The sequence below is a fragment of the Frankliniella occidentalis genome, unplaced genomic scaffold (genome assembly GCF_000697945.3).
Source record: "Frankliniella occidentalis isolate FOCC.00 unplaced genomic scaffold, Focc_3.1 Scaffold296, whole genome shotgun sequence".
NCBI lineage: Eukaryota > Metazoa > Arthropoda > Insecta > Thysanoptera > Thripidae > Frankliniella > Frankliniella occidentalis.
Genome location: NW_026267422.1, coordinates 2,108 through 13,260, shown reverse-complemented (window position 1 = coordinate 13,260; position 11,153 = coordinate 2,108). Strand labels below are relative to the sequence as shown.

At 53.5% G+C, this 11,153-nt stretch overlaps 1 protein-coding gene across 1 annotated transcript in view; it reads left to right on the top strand.

Annotated features, from left to right (window-relative positions):
- Positions 1-10,663, top strand: part of LOC113218457 (zinc finger protein 665-like) — a 14,506-nt gene extending 3,843 nt beyond the window's left edge. The window contains exons 2-4 of the mRNA XM_052273746.1: positions 5,494-5,553; positions 6,791-7,023; positions 7,107-10,663. Of these exons, the coding sequence (XP_052129706.1) occupies positions 5,523-5,553; positions 6,791-7,023; positions 7,107-7,403 (561 nt within the window). The 5' untranslated portion in view covers positions 5,494-5,522 and the 3' untranslated portion in view covers positions 7,404-10,663. The remainder of the gene's footprint in view (positions 1-5,493; positions 5,554-6,790; positions 7,024-7,106) is intronic.
- The last annotated feature ends 490 nt before the right edge of the window (positions 10,664-11,153 follow it).

The following is an 11,153-nucleotide window of genomic DNA, read 5'->3' as shown; positions in this document are numbered from 1 at the left end:
AATGATCTCAAGCGAAAAATGGTTGGTAGCAAAGCAGAGTTTCATTACGCGTGTTTTCCAATTGAAAAAAATAAAACAAAGTGAAGTAAATGAAAGGCTCCGACGTCACACCGTGAAAAATACTCGTCAGGGTTACGGGGAAATTTTCTATGATTAAAGTAAAATTACAATTTGAAATTGTAAATTTACAAGCACTCTCTATCGACTAGGAATTGGCCGACGAGCAAGAATGTGCCGTCGTAAACTTACGACATATAATGTAAATCAAAATTACCACAAATGTTAATTTACAAGGATATTTTTCACAGTGCATCTTAAGTTTTGCTATCGAAAACTATGCTATCATGAAGGGTCCCGTTCTCCCGAAGTGCACACGAGAACCCTTTTAAATCCGCAGCACCCAGCAATCTAGAAGTCAGAACACTCGTGATTCGTTCCGGAAAAGGAATGGAAAAAAATTGAAGGAATTCGGGCCTGTGATGCAACAAAACGGTAAAACAAGTGGCTAGCCTGACAGGCGCTCCTTCATTCCTAGTGCCCTGCTCGCCCAGAGCGATGGATATTCAGTGAGCTGCCCTGCATTTTAGTCTGGCAGTGGGTCAGCGATGCTCCACAGTCAAGGCCTCGCAGCTGCGGGTGCGACTGGGGTGGTGTCGACCGCAGAGCCGAGAAACGGACCCATCCAGATCGGCAATCCGGTTCTGTCTGCGCGCCCGGCCTATGCTTCGGTATGGTATGGCTACGGTAGGACCGGATTGGAACGGATCCGGAACCGGGCCGCTATCGTGTGGTACCGAAATATCGTGTCCGGATAGGTCCGCTTCTCACCTCTGGTCGGCCGTCGGCCTGGTATGAACAGGCACGTCGTCGGGTAGGAGGTAGGGGGGGGGGGCGTTTTAGCACGTCCTCCGCCCCACATCGCCGTCACTCTGGGCGGGCGGATCTCGCCGCGGTGCGCCGCCCGGCCCGGTGTGGGGGGCTGACTCGTGCGCGTCGTATCCTTCCTCCGTAATTGAGAGGATAAGTCGATAAGGCCGATCTGATTTAGCAGGCGGCGCGCGCATTCTCGGTCACGGCCGAAAACGTTTTGCGGTGCACATAGCACAAGGCGGTGCCCGGACACACACAAAGCGTGTGCAGACTACTGACCACAGGATCGAACGGTAGTTTTCAAATAAGTTTTTGCTCGGTTTGTTTCAGACTGCTTGAGCCGTGGCGGGCAGGTTTGTCTGAGTGCAGCTGTGCCTGTGTTGTGCCCGTCTGCAGATCATTCCGACTGTTCGGATTCGGAATCTGATCACACTGCAATGCAGCACAATGGGGTGCGGGCTGGGGGAGATGTGATGGGGAGGGGGGAATGATTCAAATAAATGCGCCCAAGTCCCGCACCCACCGTGTACGCCCGTTGTTGTGGCAACCTCTGTCAGACAGCTGATAGGAAGTAGGTCACGAAACTTTGAAACTAAGAAAACAACTATTTGGCACATTTTATGCAATTTAAAATTAGGAATAATCTGCCCAAACGCTTTTGTATTGCCCTCAGGAGGGTCGCTCACGCCTTCACAAGTGCCAGGCGAAGCAGTCCGTCTACGTGTAGCAGGCGACAATTTTCAACATCTTTTTTTTCCCAGGACCAACGCTGCTGCTCGGTCCCGTACGTACACACACCTTGCGGTAGGTCACGCGTGATAAGCCTTGTCTCGCTGCGCCGCGCCACGCCACGCCCAGTGAGACCGCGCGGCAGTTAAGCGCGCTCCGCCGCACCTCGGCGGCTCATCCTTGGCATTCGCTTTAGGGAGCCGCAAAGAGCCGCCGCAAGAGCAGCAGCCCGATGAGGCGCGACAGAGGCCTCGGTGGCTCAGGCTCTCTTCCTGGTCCCTTGACCCTGTGTGTGCTCATCTGGATCATATCGCAGAGTATACAAAAAAAAAAAAAAAAAAGATGTGAGGGATGATCAACTTTGTCGCGAGAGTGGCGCGCTGTTGAGCCGTTTACACGTGTAGTCAGTCTATTGTGTTGTTACTCCGCCCGCGGCCCGCCTCGCCGCCCCGGCCCGCCCCTGACGTCAGCCTGGCCGTATTTTTCTAATTGTCGAGGCTGCTGCGGCGGGGCGCAAGCTTTACTGGAGCAATACGACATGATAACTCATGTGAAGGGGGCGTTTGATTTGCGCAGATAAAGAGAAGGCGCTGCCCATTGTCGGACGCGCAGGGGGAGGGGGGCAGAGTGGGGAGACGAGGGAGAGAGAGATTTAGCGCAAAGCGCGGGCGCTGCGTACACTCACGCTTACACCCACCTTCCTCGCTCCCCCTACCACTCCCTACCGGCGACTCCTTTCTTTATTTCCCTTTCGCACTATATTATCTCTCCCTCTACCTTCTCCCCCCACCCCTCCTCCCCCACCCGGTCCAAACACACGCTCACAGACACACACACGACCACGTGGCGCCTTATTCTCCCACGTCGTTTGACGCCGAACGCCGGTGGTGAAGTGTGTAAACGGCAAGGTGCTAAGGTTAGCAAGGTCACGGGACTGTCCTCAGAAAGAGAGAGAGAGAGAGAGAGAGAGAGAGAGAGAGAGAGAGAGAGAGATGCTTAGTGCTGTTAGTCGCTCGCTATTGTCCCGGTTTGCTCCGGGGCGTATACCTTTATAAGCGGCCCAAAGTCATTGTAATGGGTTCGGCTGGTTGACGTATGCGGTCGTTGCGCCTGTTCATTTGGAGCCGTGTTTATGACGAGCGGCCCGTCGTGCCCGCAGAGGCCGTCACCGCCTTGTCTGGGGCTGCTGGCCGCTCGGCTGGCCGCCATGTCGGAAGCGGGGGCGGGCCGCGCGATGGCCACGGCGGTCACGTCGCATCGCGGCAATTAATTTGGGACCCTCCGGGGAACCCTTCTCCCCCCGCGGTCCCCCTTTGGGACCCCTCAGGAGGCGCCCGCGGTGAGTTGCTGGTTTCCATTCAGCAATAGCGTGGGGACCCGCGAGCAGGTTCAGTCGGTCCACAAACACGAACACAAAATGCGACCTGCACGCCAGTGGTCAGCGGCTGACACACGCCGCTCTACGCTTCAGCGGCGACGGCAATGATTGGTCGGCGACTAAATCGAGGGGGCCACCACTTCAATTTAGGATGTACATAGGATTACGTGATTACAGGGGTTACACGTGAATTTTGAGGGATTACACATGAATTTTGTTGAAATTCTGGCTCTAAAACCATTAAATTTGGATAATAACGTGAAATTTACAGATAATGGTTTAAAATTTGGTCAAGTATTACACGGAATACATAAGGATTACAGAGGGATTACACCCTCATCTGTACTCAGGATTGCGCGAGTGGTGGCCCCATCGGACTAAATCGTGCCCTATCCCTTCCTATGCCCTGCTGGCGGGGGCAGTGGGACAATACTGAACTTGTTTAGCTGTACTAACGAGGAGCCTGTCCTTGCGTCCGATCATTGTCAAACCTCGCGTCCTTGGTCCCTGAGGGTCCCTAGCGAGGGACGAGGTGGCTTTGAGATCTATGGTCAACCAAATGGTCACCCGGAACACTCACAGTGTATACGCCGCAAGCCCTTGGCTGAAAGGCGTCGACAGACAGTAAAATGCAGTCGGCAGCTCCCTCTCCTTTTCGTCATTCATGAGCCATTTGATTCGGTCGGCGCGCAGCTCAGTCGCACGGCGCGACACTCATCGTCCCAGCAGTCGAAGCGGGAAAACAGACTGCTGGGAGCCATGGGCGGGGGTTGCGGGTTGCGGTAGCGCCCGTCGTATAGGTGCTCGGTGCACACGGTACTGGTAAAGTTGTGTGATAAAGGTGAACACTGTATTATTTAAGGAAAATATAATGGGCCATTGAAAATATTCACTGAAAATGTACATTTTCATCTAAGGCAAAAAAGGGTAGGTTGATATTGTTGGCCCTTTTATTTATTGCATGTGGCCCTGCCGCACTCACGTATACATACGCCCTTGGTTGAGGCCGCGCCGCGTCTGTTATCTACATCCTCGTATTTCTATGGCTATCTGGTGTGGCCCGCGGGCAGTCTGGGTGCCTCTACTTGCATATCTGCCGACAGTTTCAAACAGCGGTTATGAATGCTAGGTTGAAACAGGGAAAACGCAACAGGAATCCATCTCACGTCGTTTTTCTATTATATTTTTCGAGAGAGGTTTTGATGAAATGTAGGTCCTTTGCCCAAAATCCTACACCAAGGTTCGGGAACTGCTCGAAAAACAGTGGTGGGGAAGGGACGGAATATCCGTAGTGCCCAGTGCCCATGAACACTTTATAAAAGAGTTCGCGTTTCTCGCGCAGGGTGGCTATTATTTGCATCACCCGCTTTAACTCGGGTCGTGTCGCATTACGCGGGGCTTTGCCGCACCGGCGCCCACGGCGGCACATCCGCGCCACGCTCCGCCTCGCCCCGCCACGCTTCCCGTCCGAAGCCCGGGAGCAGGGTCGCAGTGCTGCTAAGTGTTCGGGGGGCGCCACGTCACGCCGCGCCCGAAAACACGACAGATTCATTCAAGGGAATTTGTCCCCTCATTATGGTGATCATGGCGCTTTATCTGACGGGCCCGCGGCCGCGCAGCCCGCCACCCCCGCAATAATGCGCCGCGCCACGCCACGCCACGCTCCGACCGGTAATAGCTGGTCACGCATTTAAGTACAAACAAAGTCAAGGCCAGATCCGGGCTGGACGGGGCGGCGTCTGGCCGAGAGTATGACGTGGGGGAGAGGGTGGTCTGCATTTGACCGCCAGTGAGTGGTGTGGCTGGCATTCCTCGTGTGGCTTATGAGGCTACTAACAAGACTACATTGTATCACCTTTGACGTATGCAGTAGTCGTAATAAAACAGAAGTACTGCGAGGTAGTACTACCAGGTGTGTTACTAAAACGTGGTACTACAAGTTATCACCGTCAGTACAATGATGACTTTTCGAAACTATCGTCGCTTTGCACCCAACAGATGCACGACTGCAGGCTTAGGATTGGAAATGAATTAGTTGAATTATAGCAGGGTAAAGTAGTACGTGTGGGCACACCCACCCACCTACGCACGCACCAGCTAGAGCCTCCAGGGTGGGTGGGGTGGCACAAGCAAGGTGGTATGTATGGAGTAAATAGAAAATGGGTTCCCGGACGTGGTGAGCGGGTCACGTTAGCAGCGCAAGGCTGCGCTGCTTATCTGATTATGTCCAGGAGAGTATGAGTCCATTGAACAGTTACCAGAGCTAATAGCACCACAACAGTAATTTCATTTTTCTATTTTTGATAAATTATAAAATTTTGTGGCTGCACAAAAGTGTAATTATGTGGTTACTTATAATAGTTCGCATTTTAAATGTATTCTCTAGAAATCTTCATCAAATTGAACTGAAAGCGTTCTTTAATTTATTTCCATGTGCATGGAACCATGGTTAAATGAAAAGATACCTCCCAACTTTGATGTAAAACTGATGTTTTGTTTTCCTTTCTGTCTTGCAGAGTGCCTGACGCCTTCCACTCCTCGGCCGATGCCCTTTCGTCTGCCCGCCAAGGGGGGTGGTGAGTGCAACTCCACAGTGGCTTAACTGCAGGCAATAAATACCGGCAAAGGGCTTTATGCGGCCATTCTTTGAGCCTCCCCCATCTGATACCGTAGGCTGGTCGGGTTGCCAATAAGACTGTGTGTGAGAGAGTGTGTACGTGTCGGAGGAGATCGGCTAGAGAGGAAAAGCGATACGCTACCGCGTCGCTACTCGGTCAGCACTACGGTCACCGCCTGCTGCGTCAGGCGGCGGGACACGCGAGCCAGGAGCTCGCGTCGCAATGATCTTGGCTGCTGAAAAACACCCTATATCTGATTATTAAATACTCTGTGTCTCCGTCTTGCGTCGCCCGAGCGTTTCCCCGACACTTTTGTGTTTAATGAAGTCGTGTCGCATTGCCTCCCTCACGCTCGCGGTCCTTGGCAGCGACTCGGACAAGGGTTTATTGCAGTGCTGTCGCTTATAATTGGCCCGCGGCTCGCTTGCGCGCCCAATAATATAACGAGATCGCGTGTGCGCCATCCTCTCTGTTCAATGCCGCGCGATAGTTGCACCACCGAATGCAAACGTAAAAGGAGTCATGATAATACGGGCGGAAAACGGTTCACTGCTGCTCGGCCGTGTAACCGTACCGGTGGCGGCGGTGGTTATGGCCGGGTCAAGCGCTCTCCTCGGCCAACACTGTGTGCGGTTAGTGCGAAAGGTGGTGTGTGCCAAGTGTAGTTAGTTCTGCGGTGCATCGCTGTTAACGAATTATATGGAAGATAACTTGTACAATACAATCTTGTTAGAGAACTTTTTACAATGCAGTGTCTTTCTTATTCTTTTGCAGTTGCCTGCCACGACGTATTCCGTGAGACCTATTGGTTTTTTGGCGATGCTCTATTAAACTTAAATTTAATTTTGTCTCTCGACCCAAGGCTTGTGCATGTGCACATCTTGCTTTTTGCTCTGCACAAAACACTAATTGAACAACTTGTCTGTTGCAGATCAGCTTGTTCATAACTCATCGAAAGGGAGACTATTCTCTCCACGGCAACGAGGAAGGCCCCTTCGAGCCTCGCATGTGCATGTCAATGGGTTTTCTTTCTGCCCCTGCTGCCCTTTTGTTTTCCTTTCTTTTTCTTCCTTCCTTTGCTATCTTCCTCTGCTTTTCGGGGACTGCTAGCTTGCAAACCAGTAGTAAAGGTTACTTAGAAAACACCAAACCTTTTTTGTTGTGCAATGATTGCCTACTTAATCCTTACTTGCAGGTGGAAGACAGCTCAAATTGTCGGAGATCTACTCTCTCCCCACCGTCCAGAGGAATGGACCCCGAAATTTTGAGATCGACGAAGACAGCGTCGGAGACATTCAGTGTCAAGAGGAAAACACAACTGAGACATATTTGATCCAAGAGCATAATGGCGATGACGACGCTCACAGGGGTGGTCAACACCCTGATAACGATGAGCCAGCACGCATTCAGGCCTCTTCTCTTAAACCGGTAAAATAGTTTAAAATGCAGGTTTTGCAGTAAAGCGCTTTCTTTTAAAACAAAATTAATTATTCATTCGCGTTCTCATGCAGGTAAAAAACTCGACCGGTGCACTGAATGCAAAACACGTTGAAGATGAATTTGTCAGACCCAGTATCCCTAGGCCTAGAACTGAAAAACCTTTTCAGTGTGACGTGTGCGGAAAGTATTTTTCTTGTAAAAAATCTCTTATTCAGCACAAACGCCTTCATACTGGAGAAAAACCATTTCAGTGTGACGTGTGCAGGAAGCGCTTTAATTGTCCATCTAATTTTCGAAAGCACAAATTGGTTCATTCCCGCGCAATGTCGAAGATCCGCAATTACGTTACGTCGTTCAATCCTACTTAGATCAAAGAGACACTCAAAATTATTTGCGAGCTGCTATTTATATTCATAACGGGCGTTTTGAAACTACTTTCATTCCTTCCGTAATCTTATGTGTTTATTTTATGCGTAAATCTGACCATTTCAAAAGAAATTATCATCCATTTTATTGCATTTTAAATTTCAAGATATTATCTGAAACAAAATATTAAATTTGATTTCTTTGAGGAAAAACTTGTTGTCCCCTTCCCTTTCCCCCTCACTTTTCCCGCTTTTTATTCGGGCCTCTAAAACTCCCCTAAGCTTCGTTCGTGCCGCCCTCGCGCCTCGTGGAACTCTGCGGGGCCGCTCGGCGGTTTTGGCGCCGGAAACAGGAACACCTCCCCGTGACGGACCAAACATGAGACCGGATTCCGACCGCCGGTGGTCGTGACGACGGGCTGGGAGGTGTTAATGGACTCCGAGGAGGAAGCAGGGCACAGTGCACCAGAGGACGCCTTGCACCGCGCCGCCCGGCGGGCCCGGCAGTCAGTGCCATCCAATGGCACGTGACCACGCCCCGCGCTGCGCCGCCTGGCTACCGTACGACACCGTGTCATTTTAAGCAGGCGCTGCAGCTCACCTCCCTCCGCTAAGGCCGCCGCCGCCGCCTCGTCCTTCCTCGACGCGCGCCTTAACCTTTTTATTAGTTTTGTGATGGTGTTTATCTTGTCGTTGCGGTGCGCGGGCTGCTACTGCTCTCACTGACGACACCTCTTGCGTTGATCAGAGAAACGCCAATCTGCGACGTTGGGATGTGCGCGCCGCGCGAGACGTCCCTCTAACTCATTCAGATCGATCATCGTTCGGAGGAGCGGCGGGCAGGCCGGGGCATTGCTCGGGCGGACAGCTCCGTGGCCTCACTCTCGCGGAGGTCGATCACGCGTCGAGACTATCGAATCTGCACGACGCCGCGGATGACACTCGCGCCCTTGCTCCGTGCCCCGTGTCAGCCTTGGCGCCCCGTCGGCCCGGCCAGCCAGGCGGCCGGAGCCACGTAACTCGACCGCGTCCCGCCGCAGTTAGGCCGCACCTCATTAGGGCGAGCATTAGAGGTTATGGTTGGCCTAGGTCGGGCTGGGCCGGGCGCATCAGGCACAAAGGGCCCCGCTGATCCTGCCCTTGGCCCTGGCAGAGACAAAGGGCGCCCAACTGAATACGAATGGGCGCATCAACAGAGTGCGTGCATTTATGAAAAGAAGTACGCGCCGGTGCGCGCGCGCTCACTTCAGTTCAAACGGTACCTCCGAGGTAAAGTTTGTAGAGCGTCGTCGGGGGTGTTGCTGTAGCCAGCGGAAGCCGGCCTCAACTGTTGACGCTGGCGCGTGTTGACGTTGCACTGTGCTTGCCCCACCCGGTCGTTCGCCTGATTAACAGTTCGGGAGCAGCCGAACCTGACGCCAGTCAGTGATTGTGCAGACCTCACGCGGAACCGTGTGCGTTAGGAGCAATATGGTGCTGGCCTTTTTGTTCGGTTGCAGCAACGCTTGAAGGCGGGTTGATCAGGACAGCCGCTGCAGTTTTGACTGCAAGCCCTTCAGACAGGCGCGACACTACCGAGGGGGGACTCCCCAGTAAGGCATATGCGCAGCGGTGAAATGGGCTCCTACTCGCCTCCCTGGGAAACGTTGTACATTCACCACAATCGATTGGAATCGTTTTGGAAGCGTTCCAGCTGCGCCGCGCGGCCTGCGGGTGTCAAAGACGTATAACCTATTTTCCAGCAGCAGCAACAGCCGCGCCTGCCTGTCCAGGGAGCGCGCGGGAGAGGGCGGTGGCCTCCTGGAGGAAGGAGTGTCGGGCGAGCGCCAGCCGGCAAGGCCGGGCCCGAAACAACTGCGGAAAAAGATGTCAACTTGTCGCATGGATTTTTCTCTCCTTTGCAATCGTCGATGTGCGACTCGGTCTGGTCCTTTGGCGCTGTCGCTCCGCTCGATGATGATGATGTGCGCCGCATGACGACGTGCCGGCCCAAAGCTGGCGCACAATGGGGGCCGCACTCGAGCCGCCAGCGGAGCGATGAGCAGCGAGTGTGTTTACGCAAGTAGTGTAAGAGCGTCGTGAGTCTTTCGCGCCCCCGGCGCCCCTCCTCTCCTCCTCAAGGCATATCAAACTGTCAGCCCCGTGAATGGGTGTGCAAAACACCGTAGTGTGGCGAGGAGCAGACTGGCGCAGTATGGTGTTGTTGCCGCGCTGCTCTTGGAGACTTGGACGCCCGAGCGGGCCGAGAGAGGGGGGGCTCACTTGGACCTGCATACCGTTTCAGATATTCAACATAACGTGGAAAAGAAAACCACAGCAAAATATGTCCCATGTGGTACGTACCTAATATGATTTGATAAATACTAAATGTCTCAAAATAAACAAGTGAAAATCCGACATGTGCCAAAAATTGTAATACGTTCGCTATTGTTTGTTTTTTTGTGTTTTTTTTTTTAAGGTTAAGGCATGCTGTCATATAATTTCAAAATGAAACGTTTGTTTCCCAATGTTGTGTGCTCCTGAAATACATTTCATCCCGCTACAAATTAATCTGTCTGCTGTTGGCTGGTGCGCGCTGCCGCCGCGCGGCGGGGCCCCCGGGCGACTCAGGGCCAAGGGCGGCCCGTATCCTCCTGACGGGCATGGCCCTTCCCCCTGTCACAGACGGGCCGTCGGGCGCCGTCAGGGTCCGGGCGGGGAAGGGAAGGGGCGCTCGCGTGGCGGGCGGGGAGGGGGAGGCGGCCGCGGGATACACACAGCAGTACTACAGCCCGTTCCGTTGAGTCCGCGCCGCGGCGCGCCGCTCCCCACCGCTCCCCTTCCTCCCCGCCTCCAGCTGCTCCTCCGCGAGGGCGGCCGCGTGGCTTGAGCCGCCGCTGCAGTTTAACGGTGATGCCTGGCCGGGTGGGTGCTCCACTGCTCCATTGAGTGCGCCGGCGTCCACGGCGTGCGGCGGTCCAGCGGTCCAGCATCCCCTCCCTCTTCTTTCACCCCCTCTCCTGGTCAGCGGGGCGGCGGCGGCTGGTCCGTAAGGGCCACACAAACTATCCTCCAGACAGTGTCGCGTCGACGTCCGCCGTGCGTCCAGGGGGAACGTCTCAGCTGCCATCCGGGAGTCCTTCAGGAAGTCCAGGAGTGTCCAGCTGCGCCGCTACGGCCGTAGTCCTGTGGTGTGTGATGCCCAGAAGGGCCTGAGTGCAGTGCGTCGAGTTGTTGCTGCTTCTGCTACCGACGTGAAGATGGCACTTTACAGGAATACCACGCTCCAGGTAAGTTGCGCGGTTTGCCGCACACCCACTTATGGTGCGTTGTGAAAAGTGCATTGTGCATCCTCATGTGTTTGCTTTGAACCATTCCGAGTCATAACCAGAAGTTATCTGCGGAAAAGATTCGTTTTTTTTTTGCTCAACTACTTTCATGTCTAGAAATAACACGATTCCTAGTCATTTCCTTGAACTTCCTTCTGCTGCACCAACCGGCACCGACTCGTCAGGTTGGGTAGCAACTGCATAGGAGAGAGTTTAATAAAATTAAATGATACGCGTACTCTAACTTGCGGACGTGAACCAGCCCAAGGAGGCAAAAAAAGTGGTGAGTTATCGCGTCGATTAGTCTCTATTCGAGGCTGGCCAGCTCTGCAAATCAATAAGTATCGGCCGCAGGGGGTCAGGTGCTTGCGGGGTCATCCAATATATTACCCTCTCGTGCGGGAGCAAATGCGGATAAAATCACCCTCGTTCCCTGATTTGCGAA